The 19,021-nt window shown below is 50.3% G+C and overlaps 1 protein-coding gene across 2 annotated transcripts; it reads left to right on the forward strand.

Moving 5' to 3' along the window:
- Positions 1-12,243: 12,243 nt before the first annotated feature.
- On the forward strand, positions 12,244-18,967 carry GIPC1 (GIPC PDZ domain containing family member 1). Of its 2 annotated transcripts, none has more exons than XM_007469044.1 (6): positions 12,244-12,330; positions 16,746-16,931; positions 17,028-17,208; positions 17,957-18,069; positions 18,384-18,465; positions 18,649-18,967. In XM_007469044.1, the coding sequence occupies exons 2-6, from the start codon at positions 16,749-16,751 to the stop codon at positions 18,798-18,800; spliced, it is 711 nt and encodes a 236-aa protein (XP_007469106.1). In that variant the 5' UTR covers positions 12,244-12,330; positions 16,746-16,748; the 3' UTR covers positions 18,801-18,967. The 2 variants fall into 2 exon arrangements, with proteins under 2 accessions (XP_007469106.1, XP_007469105.1); XM_007469043.1 differs by lacking the exon at positions 12,244-12,330 and adding an exon at positions 15,556-15,843 and having other exon boundaries at positions 18,649-18,800.
- Positions 18,968-19,021: the final 54 nt, after the last annotated feature.

The following is a 19,021-nucleotide window of genomic DNA, read 5'->3' on the forward strand; positions in this document are numbered from 1 at the left end:
GGATTGTGGCTAATCACTCCAATCCCTGCCTCTGTCTTCACGAGGCCATCTCCCCTTCTTGTCTCTGTGTCTTCTTTTCTGTCTCTTATAAGGACACGTTGGATTCAGGACCCATTTAAATCCAGGATGATCTCACCTTGAGATCCTTAATTTAATTACTTCTGCAAGACCCTCATACCAAATAAGGTCACATTCACAGGTTCAGGCACACGGGCATATATCTTCTGAGGGCCCACCATTCAGCCTATGATAGCAGGCAAAGTAAATACTTCCCATGACCGGAGAGCTTGGAAAGAGGATGCATGGTGGGCTCCGGGCACACAGGCCAAGGGATAGGAGCTTGTCAGGGTGCAGAGATGGGCCACTGGAGCTGCGGCCCTGTGGATGAGGCTCCTAGACAGACCAGGGGCGTGGACCAAGCAAGGCTGAGCTCAGGAGCATGAGGCCCTTGAGGCCTGGTGTGGGCTAAACAGAGAGAGCAGGAGAAAGTAAAGTGGAGCGTGTCCAGGAATGAGACAGGCCCAGAGTCAGGGCCCTGGCCCCCATGCTTGAGGCAGAGGAGAAGCCAGTTGAAAGAGCTTGAGTCAGGAGGGACACGGCATGATTTGCTTTTGCCTGGAAGTTGGAGCTGACGTCTGGCTGGTTTGTCTCAATGGGGGCTCAACTTTCCTTGGGTAGATTATGCTGGGCATCAATGTGGCCAGGCCTGACTCCAGATGAAATAGTTCATCAAAGTGTTATAAATGCACATGGCTTTTTTGTGGGGGTCATCAGCAGAGGAAGGGTGGGAACTGACTTAGGTGCTCACAGGTGCCTTCTGGGTGCTGTAGGGCTGGTGGGGAGGGGGAATAGACCTGGGGACGATCCAGGGTGGAGCTGGGAGATCAGGGAGAAATTGGCTGTGGGAGGTGATGGGGCTGGACCAGGTGGTGACCAAGGAGGCGGTAGGAAATGACTGGAGATGTATTTTGAAAGGAGATCTACCCATTGGCCCTCCAGAAAGTGGCACTATTGTTGGGTTTTATGGTGACTTCCTGAAATCCAGCAGCCAAATGCAGCTGCTGGCACTGGGGCTGAGACTTGGGGCCACAGGACCTAGCCCAGTCAAGCCCATCTCCTCTGCTTCCCCTCAAGGCCCATCCCACTGAGTCAGTCCAGTCCTGCCAAGCTAATAGGGGGAGTCAAACCACAGGCCACGAAGAGCCAGGCAATCAAACTCTGAGACCACTCTGGCCAAGGCAATGTCTCTCAGCAATGTCCCTCCTGGGTCTAACCTGTCCCGCACATCTCGGGAGCAGGCCTCACATGCAACCTACACCTCCAGAGGGATGTCATAAGTGCTGGGGGAGGAGCTAAAGCATCACACCCATGAGTTGCTGTGCAACTTTGAACCCAGTGGCTCCCCTTCTTTGAGCCTCAGTCACCTCCTCTGTAAAATGGGGGAGATATCCAGTGGAATTACTCCTGAAAAGCAGCCAGCACATGGCCTGGCACACAGTAAGGGATAATAAATGTATCTATTTCTATCATGTTCCTGTTATGAATACTGTGTTATTCACCACAACAGTTTAATAATAGCAGCTGATGTTCACTGAGCACTTACTATCTGCCCAGCACCATTGTAGGCATTTGACACAGAATAGTTCATTTATCCTAGTATAATCATAATGACTTTAGGAAGGGGGTCCTGTTATGATCACCATTTTACAGATGAGGCGACTGGGTGTACAGGGGGAAGGGGCTCACCCTGGGTCCCACAGCTGGTGAGCAGTGCAGGTTATGGAGAAATATGACTGTATCCTACCCCACAACGTGAGATGAACTAGAGGTGGAAAAAAGACAAAGGAAAAGAAAAACCATAGAATGGGTTAAAAAAAAAAAACTTTATGATTTAAGGGTACAAAGGGCCTCCTTAATGAAATGTCACAGGCACAAACCACAAAATGTATATGTTCTGTTACAGCAAAATTTAAAATTTCTTTCCAACGGGACTTCCCTGGTGGTCCAGAGGCTAAGACTCCCCGCTCCCAAAGCAGGGGTCCTGGGTTCGATCCCTGGTCAGGGAACTAGATCCCACATGATGCAGCTAAAAGATCCCTCATGTCACTACTGAAGATCCCGCATGCCGCAACGAAGATGCCAGATGCAGCAACGAAAATCCCGCGTGCCGCAACTAAGACTCAGCACAGCCAAATAAATAAATGAATATTTTTTTAAAACTTTCTTTCCAACGAAGGATAACATGGACAAAGTGAATCGTCACATGACACAGTGGTAGACCACATCTGCAATGTCTAACACTGTATCCACCTCACATGGTTGTTAGGAGAGTTAAACTGTTTAATAAATATAAAGTTCTTAGATCAGTGCCTGGCACATAAGAAGCTCTGCCTAAACATTATCTATCATTATTGAAACTGACAAGGGTTCAATAACCCAGTGCTACCTTATAGAACTATGCAAGCCCATATGTGACTTTAAATGTTCTAGTAGCCACATTAACATAGTAAAAAGAAACAGGTAAAAATAATTTTAATAATACTTTTTATTTAGCCCAGTATACCCAAATTATTGTCATCTTGACATGTAATCAGTATAGAAACTAATTAACGAGATGCGCTATTTTACATCCTCTTTTCATTCTACTAAGTCTTAGAAATCCAGAATGTATTTTACGCTTACAGCACATCTCAATTGGTATTAACCATATTTCAAGTGCTCAATAAGCACCTGTGGAGAGCGGAGTGTCACATTAGACAGATCATATTGGACGGTGCAGATCTAGACTCTGTGAGGAACGCATGCAAATCAACAAGAAAAAGATAGCAACTCAAAGTGCAAAATGGGCAAATGGGCAAAAATATGAACAGTCAATTTACAGAAGAGGAGAACCTGAAGACCATCATGCAAATGAGATACTCAAAGCAATTAGAAATCAGAGAAATGTAAAATAAAGCAATGGTGATGTCACTTGACAGTGAGTCAGAGTGGCAAGAATTAGAAGTTGGGTAATGCCAACGGCTGGTGGAGATGTGGGGACATGGGACCCTCCTGCAAAGCCAGTGGATGTGATGGGGCTACCCAGTCCAGAAGGCCACATAGCAAAAGTATGAGTATGCCCAGACACCCAGTATCTCTGCATCCAGTCCTCTCCCCAGGGAGATTCTCACCAGGTCCCTAAGGGGGCGTGTCCAAGGCTGTTCACTGTGCTGTGGGGAGTTGGAGGCTGCCTGGTTTCCAACCTTGGGGGACAGAGGAGTAAGATGTGAGGGATGCACCCCCTGAGACACCTAGCAGAAGTTAGAAGAAAAGAGATTCAAGAGATTAGCAATACAGATGGATCTTCAAAGCAGAATGCAAAACAAACAAACAAGCAGTACAGTACTGAGTGGGTGAAAAAAGTAAAAAACCAAATATAATAGAACACCCATATAAAACAATGCACATTTTCAAGGAAAGACACAAGCAAGGGTGCCTATTAAACCTACTGGAGGGTTGCCGCTGGGGATGGGAGGGGAATAGGGGTATTTTTTTCAGGTGTTTATTTTAAAATTTTCAAAGCTATAGAAAACTTACAAGAATAGTAAAATGAGAGACTTCCCTGGTGGTCCAGTGGGTAAGACTCTGAGCTCCCAATGCAGGGGGCCAGGGTTCGATCCCTGGTCAGGGAACTAGATCCCCACATGCATGCCGCAACTAAGAAGTCCTCACGCCGCAACTAAAGATTCCCACAGGCTGCAATGAAGATCCCACATGCTGCAACTAAGACCAGGCGCAACCTAAATAAATAAATAAATAAATAAAAAGAATAGTAAAATGAATACCCATATACCACTCTCCTGGATTCAGTGGCAGTTGTTACTATTTTGCCATATTTGCTTTCTCCATCTCCCTATATGTTAATAGGAATGTATGCCATCTTATAATATTGTATATAAAATGTTGTATATATATATAATTTTTTTCTGAAACATGTGACAGTTGCAGGCATCATGAATTTAACACTAAATAATTCAGTGAGTATGTCCTAAGAATAAGAACATTCTCTTGTCTAACCACAGTACAACACTCACACTCAGGAAATTTAACATGGATATGATATTATCTATTGGGTTTGACAAAAATTTCATTCAGTTTTTTCCATAAGATGGCTCTAATAGCACTTAGTTGTCTTTAACTTCATTCAAAACAATTTTTTCAGATTGTATTGTGACAGCTGTCATATCAGCGTGCATTAAAAAAAAAACCATCAAAATTGGTGAATTTTTGTGTAGTAGCCATTTTAATCTTGAAGATGGAAGGAAAACAAGCAACATTTTTGGCATATTATGCTTCATTATTTCAAGAAAGGTAAAAACACAACTGAAACGCAAAAAAAAAAGATTTGTGCTGTGTATAGAGAAGATGCTGTGACTGATCGAATGTGTCAAAAGTGGTTTGCGAAGTTTTGTGCAAGAGATTTCTCGCTGGATGTTGCTCCACGGTTGGATAGACCAGGTGAAGTTGACAGAGGTCAAATCAAGACATTAATTGAGAGCAATCAACGTTATACCAGATAGCAGGCATACTCAAAATATTCAAATCAAGCATTGAAAATCATTTGCACCAGCTTGATGTTTGGGTTCCATGTAAGTTAAGCGAAAAAAACCTTCTTTTTTTTTTTTTTGGTACGCAGGCCTCTCACTGTTGTGGCCTCTCCCATTGTGGAGCACAGGCTCCGGACGCGCAGGCTCAGCGGCCATGGCTCACGGGCCCAGCCGCTCCGCGGCATGTGGAATCTTCCCGGACTGGGGCACGAACCCGTGTCCCCTGCATCGGCAGGCGGACTCTCAACCACTGCGCCACCAGGGAAACCCGAAAAAAACCTTCTTGACCTTATTTCTGCACGTGATTCTCTACTGAAAAGTAACAAAAACATTCCATTTTTTAAACAAATTGTGACGGGCAATGAAAAGTGGATACTGTACATTAATGTGGAACAGAAGAGATCCTGGGCCAAGCAAAGTGAACCACCACCAACCACACCAAAGGCCGGTCTCCATCCAAAGAAGGTGATGCTGTGTATATGGTGGGATTGGAAAGGAGTCCTCTATTATGAGCTCATTCCAGAAAACCAAATGATTAATTCCAACAAGTACCGCTCCCAAGTAGACCAACTGAAAGCAGCACTCAACAAAAAGCGTCTGGAATTAGTCAACAGAAAACACATAATCTTCCATCAGAATAATGCAAGACTGCATGTCTCTTTGATGACCAGGCAAAAACTGTTACACCTTGGCTGGGAAGTTCTGATTCATCTGCTGTATTCACCAGACATTGCACCTTCAGATTTCCATTTATTTTGGTCTTTACAAAATTCTCTTAATGAGAAAATTTCCATTCCCTTGAAGACTGTAAAAGGCACCTGTAACAGTTCTTTGCTCAAAAAGATAAAAAGTTTTGGGAAGATGGAATTATGAAGTTGCCTGAAAAACGGCAGAAGGTAGTGGAACAAAACTGTGAATACACTGTTCAATAAAGTTCTTGGTGAAAATGAAAAATGTGTCTTTATTTTTAACTTAAAAGCTGAAGGAACTTTTTAGCCAACCCAATAATGTCCAGTTACCATTCAAATATCCTAGGTTATCCCTAGAATACGCTTCATTGCTGTTTTACCTTTTTTTTGAAATTTTTATCAAGGACCCAATCAAGGATCAAACATTGATTTTGGTTGTCTTCTCTCTCTCTCACTTTTTTTTTTAATATTTATTTATTTGGCTGCATTGGGTCTTAGTTGCAGCACGTGGGATCTTCGGTGCAGCATGAAGGATCTTTCACTGCAGCACACAGGCTTCTCTCTCTAGTTATGGCACGCGGGCTCTAGAGCACATGGGCTCAGTAGTTGTGGTGCTCAGGCTTAGGTGTCCCACAGCATGCGGGATCTTAATTCCCTGACCAGGGATTGAACCCACAACCCCTGCATTGGAAGGCAGATTCTTAACCACTGGACCACCAGGGAAGTCCCTGTCTTCTCTCTTTTGTCTCCTTCAATCTAGAACTGTTTCCCAGTCATTCATTTGTTTAATTAATGGATTGATTTTGCCTTTCATGACATAGATCTTTTTGAAGAGTCCAGACCATTTTGTTTTTGTTTTATAAAGAATGTCAATCCATCAGGATGTGTCTGGGTTTTTCCTAGTTATTAGATTCAGGTTAAACACTTTGGGCAGGACCAAGTTCTTTGAAAGTGATGTTGTGCCCTTCTCAGTAACACATCACAGCAGGGAACACAGTGAGGACAGCCTGCTCCAGCAGTGGTGAAGTTTTTTGATCACTTGGTTGAGGTGGTGACTGCCAGCTTTCTCCGCTGTGCCTTTTCCAAGGTACCTTTTCTCCATTGAAATTAACAACCAATCTTTGGGCTGGTTCTTTGAGACTGAATATTCACTTCCCCATTGACAAAGCACTGCCTGAATCAATCATTCATCTGGTGGCTGCACAATGGTGCTTTTCTAACTCAAACTTTCCTTCTGTATGTATTAGTTGGCATTCCAGAACTCTCTCCCTCCATCCCCCAAAAGGGACAGAGGTAGCACTAAAATCTGAGCTCCTCCAGCTGAGGCTTCCAGCCTCTTGAGCTATAAAATCAAGTAGGAAGGAGATGTCCGGTGTTGCTCTGTGCCCTTGGGCAACCCCTCGCCCCTCCCTGGGCACTTCCTCATCAGTCAACAGGTGGATTCTGCTCAGAACTCTGCTGTCTCCATGTCCCACATACTGTCCTCTCCAGGTGTGTAGGAGGCAGCTCAGACGCCAGGCACAAGCAGGGCAGTGGACACAGTCCCACAGAGGGCACTGGCCTAGCTAGAGGCAACTGGTCACTCAGTGGGGGTGGCAGAGGTCAGCAGAACAGGAAGAGAAAGACAATAGCTGTGCCTGTTGCCACAGCAGTTTCAGTATTTGCCAGCTGTGTGGGGCCGGCCGGGCAGCCCTCAGCAACTAAGCCCAGGGCCCACTCTCTCCTCTCACTTTGTCCCTCTGCAAGCCCTAGCGAGGCCTGGAAAACGCAGCAGCTCACCCAGGGAACTGCAAAGACCCAATCGTTCATTGAGGTTTGAACAGTTAGAGGTCTCCAAGAACTACAATTCCCAGAACACACAGTGAACTCCTGGTCTGGCCCCAGCTGTCTGAGTGGCAGGATTGTTCCTAGAACAAGGAAATCTCACCTGTCCTAGGAACTGAGCCTCCCCGCCTGGGCAAGGTGTGTTTGGGTCTTTGTTTCTTGGACCTGCTCCTGCCGGAGAAATCCTGGTTTCAAGCCAAACCTGGAGATGGTGAGATTACCTAGTTCTTTCATTCACACATGTGTACTGAGACCCTGCTCCGTGCCAGTCTCGGAAGTGGGACGGGAGCAGGGAGGTTGCGGGGATCGGAAACAGAGATGTAATAGACAGGCTCATGAAAGTCAGTTCCCTGAGGGCAGAGGCTTGGGTTGGCTGGGTACCCTTTGTAATCTAGCACTTAGTATGTGCTCAATAAATATTCGCTGGTCAGCCAGCAAGCGAACAGGCTATCTTGCCCTTGTTTTCCGTTCCATTGCACCCGAAAGGTGCTTTGCTAGCTGCTTTGCTAGTTCCTACGATATTGTACTCTCCTAAAGTGTGCTGTATCGCTGTCCGACCTCCAAGCCTTTAAACGCCCTGTTCCCTTTACCAGGAACACATTCAGTCAGCTTATTCGTCGATGTGTCTGTAGAGATAGGACAGAGCCTGGCACGGAGCAGGGGCACATTAAATATTTGATGAGTGAATGAATGAATGAATGCCCTTGTCCATTGTCCATCCAGGACGCAGGGACACTCGGGACCCTCCCTATTCATCTCAGTCCCCCGCCCGCCCAGAATGAATGCATCTTTTTACCGCCCCGAGGACGGCCGGGCTGGGGCATGTGCAGGCCAGGCAGAGGACTGGATTGGGGGCTGCCCTTGGCCCCCTCCAGGGTCTCCTAAAGGGTCCGTTTTTCTGGACTTTGGGAGTTTGCATCCCCTCCCCGAAACTCAGCCTCGGTCAGCTGACTCCCACGACCAGCCTCCCGCCCTCTTACCACGCAGGGCACCCCACACGGACACCCAGCCAACAGCACGTGGTCAAGGGGCTCCAGCTTCCCATTGGCCGCTGGCCTCCTTCCTTCCCCGAGATTGGCCCGGCCCCAGCCGCAGCTCCCCCCTCCGCAGCCTTGCGGTGGTACAGCCCGCCGCGGCTTAGGAGGGGCGGGAAGGTCCAACGCCCCGCGGCGCGGGGGAGGTGTCGCGAAGAGCAGGGATCCCTCTGGAATGTTTCCTTCGGGTCCCCCGGGGCGGGGCGGCGCGGCTTGGAGCGGATTGGCCGCGAGCGCCGGGCGGCCGCTCCTGATTGACCGGACGCGGGCCCTGGCCCCGCCCCCCGGTCGTGGCTGAGGGAGAGGCCCCGGCCTGAGTTTGCGGAGGGCCGAACCCGGCGCGCACAGGGCGGCAGTGGCGGCGCCGCAGGTGAGTGTCACCCGCGGGCGGGGCGCATCGTGGCCGCTTGGGGGATACCGGCGCGGACCCGCGGGATCGCGGACCCGCGGGGATCCGGCCGATTCTGCGGTATGGGGCGGGCCCCATGGACGCGGCTGGACGTCTAGGCTTGAGCGGGGGGATGCCCGAGGCCCCTTCCCAGAGGGCCGCCTGCCTTCCCGCTGGGGAAAGGGGTAAACGCCTCTCGCCACTGGGATGGGGTCTCCAGCCGCACCCCAGCTCCCCGCTGCCGGGATGTGGTCTCCAGCCGCACCCCAGCCCCCTGCACCTCTGGACAGTTCCCATCCCGGCGGGGACAGGCTCAGGATCGGTATTTCTGAGCCCTGCCCGGGCAGCTCCCCGAAGCTGGCCCAGTCCCAATCCTCCAGGGCCTAGGGGGACCTTGGGAGGACCGAGGTTCCGAAGATAATAATGAAAAAATCACCTCGGCTAGCGTTTATTGAACACTTCCGTGTCAGGTATTTACCACATATTTATCATTGATTCTCAATACCTCATGGAAGGTGCTGTTACTTCTTTCAGAGCTGAAGCAGCAGACCCAGAGAGGTGGAGTGACTTGCCCAAGGTCCCACAGCGAGTAAGTGGCAGATCTGGGACTCAAACCCATGCCTCAGAGTCCAGAACTGGAGTCTCCACCACTATACGAGATGCCCGGTGGCTCCAAAGCTCAGGTGTTTCTGACCAGCTCCTTCCATTCCACTCTCTCCAGCCAGACACACCATCTGGGGCACACCTGCTGGTCTTTGCTTTCACCAGCTGCTCAAACAGGAAGCTGTCCCCATGGCCCTTGTGCTCTGAGCTGGAAAGGCAAGGCCAGAATACCTGGGTCCTGAGAAGAGAGTGACATCTGCGGGAGAGATAGGCAGGGGTCCAGGTTCTGTGCCTCTTGGGCCCCCCTGGTAAGCCTGGGCCCAGGACGGTAGGCGTTCTCCCTGGAAACACTCAGGAGCCGGTTTTTCAAGACTGATTCAGAGGCCCTCCTGCCCTCCTCTCTCAAGCAATACCCCGCTGAAAAGGGGAGCCTGGGCGTGGTGTCCCCCTGCCAGCTTTTGTGATCTCCCAGGAACCCCCTTCCCCACTTTTTGCTCCCCTCACTGCAACTCTGTATGGCTGTGAGCTTGTTGAGTTTCAGGCCCTTCCCAGGGAAGAGAGGGTGGGGATGCCGGGATTGTAGCCAACCTGCTCGATGCCTGGGGCTGAAACTCCTTTTCTCCGTACCTGTGTTCAGGTTTGAGGGGAGATTGGGAATGCAGTGGGGAGGTGGCAGTTAGCAGGTCTACAGTGGGCATGTTCTGAGGATAGGGGAACTCAGAGTAGTCAGAATGAGGGCATAAGACACATTCATTCATTCTACACATATTTATTAAGCACCAACTATGTGTCAGGTACTGTTCTTGGCACAGAGGATACAATAGTGAACACAACAAAAATCCCTGCTCTTGGGGAGCTGCCATTCTAATGGGGGGAAACAGGCAACAGACAAGTTAACAAGTAAATAAAGAAAATACTTGCAGAGGGTGATAAGTGTTATGAATAAAATATGAGGGAGTGGCATGGTAGAATCTGTGGGCAAAGGGGGAATCTCAGAGGAGGTAACTTTGGAGCCGAGGTCTGAATGACAAAAAGAAGCCAGCCTTGTAAAGATCAGGCAGGGGGCACAGCCAGGGCAAAGGCTCTGAGGATGGACCAATCTTGGCATGGTGTGCCTGGGGCAGGAGAGGACCCAAAGTGGTGATTCTGCAGGGGTCTGGGGGTTTCCTCCATCAGGTGGGAAACCGTTGTAAGATTTGAGGCTGGGGAGTGACACTATCTGGTTTATGTTTTAAAATAGAGACATGAAGTTAAATAACAACCTAAGACTGGAAGACAAGAGTTCTGCCAGGGCAACATGTAATTAAGTTCATGGGCCTGAGTAGTTTGGACCACAGGGCCGGTTCCAACAGGCTGGGGCAAGCTGGGGAGGCTTCCTGGATGAGGTGGCCTGGAGTAGGCCTTGGCAGGCAGAGAGGACTGGGATGTTCCTGGGCAGGGCAAGGGAAGAAGCAATAATGACAATAATAGTAACAACTTCCTTAGATTGATGTCAGGCAAAGTGATAATTGAGTCACTTGCATAATCTCTTTGGATTCCCATAAGCACTCTGAGAGACAGGAATTCTGCCCGTTTTTCAGATGAGAAAACTGAGGCCACATCAAGTGAAGTGACTTCCCCACAGCCACACAGCTGGTAAGTAACAGGGGTGGGAGTTGAACCCACACTACTGTGCTTCTTCTGGCCTGGAAAGCAAATTCATTAATCACCCACTTTCCTCACCACCATTATTACCCTCTTCCGGGTGAGGACACAAAGCCAGCCTGAACCAGGGCATCAAGTGTAGGCAGAGTAAGGATGTTGGGAATTGGTGATCAGGATGTAGGGACCCTGGGAAAAGGAGGGAGTTTGAGTCTTGGCAACTGACTGAAAGATGATACAGATGGAAATAGTAGTAATTGTCACCAGCATTTATGGAACTCCTATTGTGTGCCAGGAACTGTTCCAAGCACATGTATGATTTCCTTGGAACTCAGAGAGGTTAAGACACTTGCCCAAAGTCACACAGCTAGTAAGTGGCGAATCCAGGTTTCAGATTTATGTTCTTAGCATTCTGCTAAGATGTATGGGGGGTGGTTGGAGGGGAACCAGAGGAGGTGCTGATGTGGGGGAGATTTTTTGCGTGTTTTTGATTTTGTTTTGGTAGCATCATTGAGTGTGGTAAAATAACTTGACAGAGCAATACTGGTTTATTCATTCAGAATTATTTTATTTCTAGTATCTAGAACATATAGATTACATTGCAATTAAAAGCAGATTCAGTCCCTGATCGGAGAACTAAGATTCCACAAGCCATGCAGCATGGCAAAAAAAAAAAAACAAAAAACAAAAAACAACGCAGTTTTTAAAAATAGGTAAAGACTTAAACAGGCAGTTCACAGAAGGGCAAATCCAAATGGGTAATAAATGTATTAAAAGTCATTTAGCATCGTTGATTAGGAGGGGAGTGAAAAACAAAATGACAATATCTTCGTTGCTAAATGAAGCACTTATTCTGTCCAGAACTATGCTGGGAAGCAAGGGATGAGGGACTACAGAGGTAGGACTCGTACTTTTGCCAGGGAGACAAGACCCTACTGAGGGCAGATGCTACAGCCTGTGCTTCTGTGGCTCCCCAGAGCTGCATAGAAGCTGGGCACAGAGACTGGTGGGCTGGTGAATATTAGGATCATTTGTTCATCCATTCCACAAATATTTATTAAGCAGCTGCTATATGCCAAGCACTGTTTTCTGCACTAAGAAGAGAGGAATGAATAAGACAGGCAGAGTTCCCTGCCCTTTCAGAAAACAGACAATGAACAAGCTAAATGAATGAAATATGTTTTCCACCTGAAAGAGGTGAGAGAGTGAGTTTTGTAGATACCAGAGGGCACAGCCAGTGCAAAGGCCCTGAGACTGAACTTCGCCTAGTGTGTTGAAGGAACAGGGAGGAGACCCATTTGGCTGGAGGGAATGAGCTGGGGGAAAGTGGGAGGAGATGAGGGCATGCAGGTAATGTGGGCAGATCATTTGGGGCCTGTGGGCCAAGGGGAGGACATTGACTTTTACTCCAGGTGAGGTAGGAGCCCTGGGAGGGGTTGGAGCAGAGGACAGATGTGATATGAGTTATGTTTTACAGTATCACTCTGGCTGCTGGATTGACAAAAGACTGTTGGGGGCAAGGGTGGAAGCTGGGAGACACAGAGAAGGCAACTGCACTGATCTAGGTGAGTGCTGATGGGGCCGGACCAATGATATTAGAGGAGGTGTTGGAGAACAGATGAATGAATGAATGAATGAGGGGAGGATGTGTTGGAGAACAGATGAGTGAATGAATAAATGAATGAGGATGGTGCAGCCCTGGGGCTCATCTGAATCCAGGACGGCCCCCTGGAAGAGGAGCAGAAAGTCCCCTTTACACAGAAAAATATAATTTGGCATAATTTGATCCTCATCACAACCAGGCGGATGGAACGTCCCCATTTGCAGACCATTTGCAGACCATCTGAGGCCCAGAGAGATTGAGTCACTTTAGGGGACAGCGTCACAGTGACGAACTTGGGCTTGGGAATCAGACCTGAGGGTGCAGCCAGCTTCTGTGACTTTGGACATGTGACTTAAAAATTAAATCTGGACTCTTTCTCAGCCTGCAAGGCCCCCCCCCACCCCAGTCACCTCTTTTACCTGCCGTCTTCGTGTTCTCCCACTGCTCACTTCACTCCAATCAACCACGCTGGTCTCCAGCTGATCTGTGGGTCTGCTCAGAACCCCCCCCTGACTGCCACTTCACTCAGACCAAAAGCCCAAGTTCTCCCTGTGGCCTACAGGGCCCTGCACAGTCTGCCTGTTACTTCTCTGCCCTCACCTTTTCCTGTTGTCCCCCTTACTCTGATCCAACCACATATGCCTCCTTGCTGTTCCTCAAACATGCCAAGCACATCCCCACCTCAGGGCCTTTGCACTGGCTGTTCTCTCTGCCCGAATGTTCTTGCCTCATATCCTCCTATGGATATTTCTTCCTGTCTTTCAAGTCTCAGATTCAGCCTCACCTTCTCAGGGAGGCCCTCCCTGACCTTGTCTGTAGAACTTGTCTTGTTTTATTGTCCTCATAGCATTCTTAGAAATTATATTAGATATTTACACATTTGCTTGCTCACTGTACATCTTCTCCTCTGGACTATGCTTCCAGACAGCATGGACAGAGCCCCAGCTAGCTAGCCTTCTGCAGCACCTTAGGCATGAATTAGAAAAATGCAACGCTTCCTCCCATCAGACATATCACCAGACCAGGGTCTGGTGCTTTTGCACAGTGAACAACCAGTGTAACTGCTCATGGTGGCCCTAGTCAGGGACCTTGTTGCTTGTCTTATTTTTTTTCTTTTTTTTAATAATAGAAGTTTTTAAAATATTGCCAGCATACATTTTGTGCAGTGGTTCAATAATGAGCTTGAGTTATTCACAGAGATTTTTTCTCACCTTCATAGATACACTTGGTAGCAAACTTTTATGAAATTATTAATTACAGCTTTGAATTATAATTTTTTTAATTAATTGATTAATTTATTTATTTTTGGCTGTGTTGGGTCTTTGTTGCTGCGTGTGGGCTTTCTCTAGTTGTGGCGAACAGGGCCTACTCTTCGTTACAGTGTGCAGGCTTCTCGTTGTGGGCTTCAGCAGTTGTAGCTCATGGGCTCTAGAGCGCAGGCTCAGTAGTTGTGGCGCATGGGCTTAGCTGCTCTGCGGGATGTGGGATCTTCCCAGCCCAGGGCTCGAATCCATGTCCCCTGCATTGGCAGGCAGATTCTTAACCAATGTGCCACCAGGGAAGTCTGAATTATAATTAATTAAAGTTTTTTTTTTTGGCTGTGCCATGCAGCTTGCAGGATCTTAGTTTCCCAACTAGGGATTAAACCCAGGCCCGGCAGTGAAAGGGCTGAGTCCTAACCACTGGACTGCCAGGGAATTCCCTAATTAAAGCTTTTTAAAACATATACACACACGTGTATGTATCTCCTTAAACACATACACATATTATATATATACACATACGTATGTATGTGTATTTGTAAACTCTCAGGATTTATCCATATAGGATTGTTTTCTTCATCCATTAACCATTCATCAGAGGCTCCTTATTTACTCCGGGTAAGGAAATGTGGAACCTTGCTTGTCTTATTGAAGGCAATATCCATATTGGTGCATGGAATATAGTAAGTGCCCAAAACATTTGTTTGAAGGGAGGGAGGGAGAAAGAGAGAAAGAAAGAGAGAGTAGAGGGAGAGGAAAGAGAAAAGTGTGTCAGTCAGGACAGGTTTTGCTGCAATAACAAACATCTCTAAAATCTTAGTGGCCAAACTCAACAAAGGTTTATTTTTTGTTCCTGCTACATGTCCATTGCAGCTCAGCGGGGGGTTCCATTCATTGTCATCACTCAAGAGCCTGGCCTGATGGGGCCACCACCACATCAAATGAGGCTGGTCACCCTACTTCTGGAGGCTCTTGCTCCAGTAATTAAATGCTTCAGCCTAGAAATGTCATGTGTCACTTCCTCTCACAACTCACTGGCCAGTACTGGTCACATGCCTGTCCAGTCACAAGGAGGCCAGTAAGTGCCATCTGCCTACATGCCTTGAAGGGGGGGAGTCAGAAATTTTTAGCACACAGCATTAATGACTGTGACCAGTAGAACAAAAAAGAGAAAGTGTAGGCTGTGAGTTTCCATTTTCTCATCTGTTAAATGGGCATAATCACATATTATGGTATATCACATAATCACATCGTGGGGGTGATAATATGGCCCCCATGATGTGGTGTGAGGGTTAAGATACAGAGCAGTTAGCATGGGGTTATGATGGATATTAGCTGATATTATTACTTCTGTGCAAGTGTGTAAGTGCTGGGACTGGATTTTTTTTTTTTTTTTTTTTTTTTGCGGTACATGGGCCTCTCACTGTTGTGGCACAGGCTCTGGACGCGCAGACTCAGCGGCCATGGCTCACGGGCCCAGCTGCTCCGCGGCATGTGGGATCTTCCCGGACCGGGGCATGAACCCGTGTCTTCTGCATCTGCAGGCGGGCTCTCAACCACTGTACCACCAGGGAAGCCCCCGGATTTTTTTTTTTTTTTTTTTTTTTTAAGTGAAACAAGTAAAGTGTTTATTAGGAGGAAAAAGAGTACGTGTAAATAGGCACACACGGGCGGACTCAGAGAGAGTCGTGCCTTCGTGGTAGTTTGAATCGCTTATATGGGGCATTTCTTCTGGGTTTCCTTTGGCCAATCATCTTGCTTTGCCTGGCTCTGAGCTGGGACCGGATTTCGAACTGAGGCTAGTCTGTTCTCTAAATATTTCATTGGACCTGCAGGGGCGAGGTGGCCCGAGGCCACTGCCCAGGCCCTGAGCCCCTTTTCCTGTCCTGCAGATCTCCTGGGCGTGCCCTCTCTTCTCGCTGCTCATGCCGCTGGGACTGGGGCGGCGGAAAAAGGCACCGCCTCTGGTGGAAAATGAGGAGGCGGAGCCAGGCCGTGGTGGGCTGGGTGTGGGGGAGCCAGGGCCCCTGGGCGGAGGTGGGGCAGGGGCCCCCCAAATGGGCTTGCCCCCCCCTCCCCCTGCCCTGCGGCCCCGCCTTGTGTTCCACACCCAGCTGGCCCATGGCAGTCCCACTGGCCGCATTGAGGGCTTCACCAACGTCAAGGAGCTGTACAGCAAGATTGCAGAGGCCTTCCGGCTGCCAGCTGCTGAGGTACCCACTAGGGAGCCGGGCACCAGGGTCCCTGATGGTGAGCTAGAGAGAAGCCTGAGCGTGCATCCTGTTTGTGAGCTGTGGCTCAGGTGGTGAAGCTGCAGATACTGAGGCCTTACCCCAGTGAATTATGGGGAACTGGAGGCCAGGGCTGGATGCTGAATTTCATCAGGCATTGGGAGGCCTGTACCCCATTGGTTTGTGGCGAACTGGAGGCCACAGGCGGAGGCGGCATTCCCATCAGGCATTGAGAGGCCTGTGCCACAGGGGATTGTGGGGGCGGGTGGCCACAGCTGGATGCCGAGTTCCTATCAGGGATTAGGAGACCTGCAGCCCAATGTAACGTGGGGAACTGGAGATCAGGACTGGATGCTGAATCCCCATCAGGCACTGGGAGGCCTCTGCCCCAGTGGATTGTGGGAATGGATGGCCAGGGCTGGATGCTACATTCCCATCGTACATTGAGAGGTTTGCAGCCCAGCAGATTGTGGGGACTGGAGGTCAGGTGCAACATTCACTTCTCTATGATTCACTGGGAGGTCCCACCCCAAGGACTTTGGGCGCCAAAGGAAGGGAAGCAAGGAAGGTGACAGTGGGACTGAGCAGGAAGTAGATGCAGGGGTAGGGGTCTCAGTAGGCAGGATGGGTATCTATGCCCCTTCATTCATTCCACAATCATTTTCTGAGCACCCACTGTGTGCCAGGCTCTGTACCCCGGAAACAGCAGGGAGCTTTCGCTAGGACAGAAACCCAGCCCTGGTGGGGCCCTGCCCTGGCCCTGGGGTGGTCAGACACTGTGATGGGGGCCCCCAGGCCTTCCCAACTCTCCTCTCCCCCCTCAGGTGGCGATTAGCAAAGGGCACAGGAAGGAGGTGAGGGTTGAATGTCTCCCACCCCTGTAGGTGATGTTCTGCACCCTCAACACCCACAAAGTGGACATGGACAAGCTCCTGGGGGGCCAGATCGGGCTGGAGGACTTCATCTTCGCTCACGTCAAGGGGCAGCGCAAGGAAGTGGAGGTGTTCAAGTCGGAGGAAGCATTGGGGCTCACCATCACAGACAACGGGGCTGGCTATGCCTTCATCAAGGTGCCTGGGGGTGGGGCACCCAGAGTCCCGAGGGTAAGGCCTACCCATAGGACCCAACGGCAGAGCCACAGGGGCTGACGGCTCCTTTCGCCACAGCGCATTAAGGAGGGCAGCGTGATTGACCACATCCAGCTCATCAGCGTGGGTGACATGATCGAGGCCATCAACGGACAGAGCCTGCTGGGCTGCCGGCACTACGAGGTGGCCCGGCTGCTCAAGGAGCTGCCCCGAGGCCGCACCTTCACGCTGAAGCTCACAGAGCCCCGAAAGGCCTTTGGTGAGGGGCTGCCTCCTCCAGCCTGGATGGTCCCCTTCACTTGGGCCCTGGCTGCAGTGTCAAGGGCCACCAGCAGGTGGTGCTCAAGCCCAGCGGGTCACAGTGGAAAGGGGGTGGGGGCAGCTTCACCCTGCCCTGGGGAGGGGCTGCTGGCTCTCCGCCCAGCCTGGGAGGAGGATGGAGGCAAGGAGGAAGCTGCCCACACACCCAGCTTCCAGGAGCCATTAGCCCAGCCAAGCGACCCCAACCCTGGCCAGTTTCCTACCCCCCAAGAAGCCAGGCTTGGCTGCCCAGTGCCAGCCCCCCCACTTTTTTGTCTGGCTACATTAACTCTCAGGAATGGGCCCAAGGCCCCTGGGGTGGGAGTGGGGGGGACTCTGACACACTTCCCCAGGCAGATAGGGCTGGTCTGTGGCCCAGCAGCTATACCCCCTTGGCCTTGGGGAAAGCAGCTGGGGACCCAGGACCCACCCCATTCCTGTCCCTCAGGCCCTGGGAACAGAAGGGGCCCTCCAGTCTCCCCTCCAGCCTTTTCCACTCCTAGACCCTGGCTGCACCTCCTATACCTGTGCCAAGCCCGAGTCAGGAGTCCTGCCCTCCTGGGGTCACCTCAGCCTCCAATTGCCCCAAAGCCTACAGAAGCTTGGAGAAGGTGGAGTGTTGTCTGAGGCCGGGATGCCTGGGTTCCTGCCCAGAACATGCTGGAATTGGGCTTCTCCAGCCCTTACCCCTTCCCTGTCTCCCACAGACATGATCAGTGTGCGTTCAGGGGGTGGCCGCCCAGGCTCCGGTCCTCAGCTGGGCACTGGCCGAGGGACCCTCCGGCTCCGATCCCGGGGTCCTGCCACAGTAGAGGATCTGGTGAGTGTTCCAGCTGGGCCCCAGCCCCCCTTCCCTGTGAACTTCTTAGGCAGCCGCATCACCTCTCAGTTGAGGGGCTCTGGGCACTGGATGCAAACCCACCTCTGCCACCTCCCAGGTCTGGGACCTTTCTTGGGCAAGTGGACCTCAGTTTCCTAATCTGTAAAATGGGGATAGTGATACTGACACTTTCACGGTTGTCACGAGGATGAACTGTGTGTTTCTATACCGAAAGTGGTAAAAATTGTACAAGGCACTTAGTAAGTACCTTATATTCACATTATGACGATGTTGTCCCTCTTCCCGCCCCCCAGCCTTCAGCCTTTGAGGAGAAGGCCATTGAGAAGGTGGATGACCTGCTGGAGAGTTACATGGGCATCAGGGACACAGAGCTGGGTGAGTGGGCGGTGCCTGGGTCTGGGGATGGGTGGAGTTTAGGTGAAGGAGCTTCTAGGTCCTGTGGGGCTGGGTCCACCCTGAGCACCTCTGTCATCTGTGCCTCCATTCTGCCGCACCCGCCACCCCTTATAGAAACACAGTCTTACAGCAAAGATGCATGTATACAAGTACATATTTGAGATACCACCATGGTAGAGCTTGGAAAGGACAAAAGGAACCCGGATGAGCTGGCTGAGGCCCTGGATGAACGGCTTGGTGACTTCGCCTTCCCGGATGAGTTTGTCTTTGACGTCTGGGGAGCCATTGGGGATGCCAAGGTTGGCCGCTACTAGGCCTCCCGCTGGACCTTGAGATGACTTGGGCCAGGCCTGGTGGGAGCCTCTGTGGTGGAGACACCATGGGCTGGACCCCAGCGTCCAGCTCGGGCCCAGCTCAGTAGCCCGAAGATGATGCGGAGCGGAAGTGGGGCCCGACCTCTGCCCCCCTCCAATCGGTACCACCCCCTCAACAGTTCCCAGCCTGGCTGGGGTCCCCAGCCCCCCACCCCACCCCC

Source organism: Lipotes vexillifer, unplaced genomic scaffold (genome assembly GCF_000442215.2).
Source record: "Lipotes vexillifer unplaced genomic scaffold, Lipotes_vexillifer_v1.1 scaffold1699, whole genome shotgun sequence".
In the NCBI taxonomy this organism is placed as follows: domain Eukaryota; kingdom Metazoa; phylum Chordata; class Mammalia; order Artiodactyla; family Lipotidae; genus Lipotes; species Lipotes vexillifer.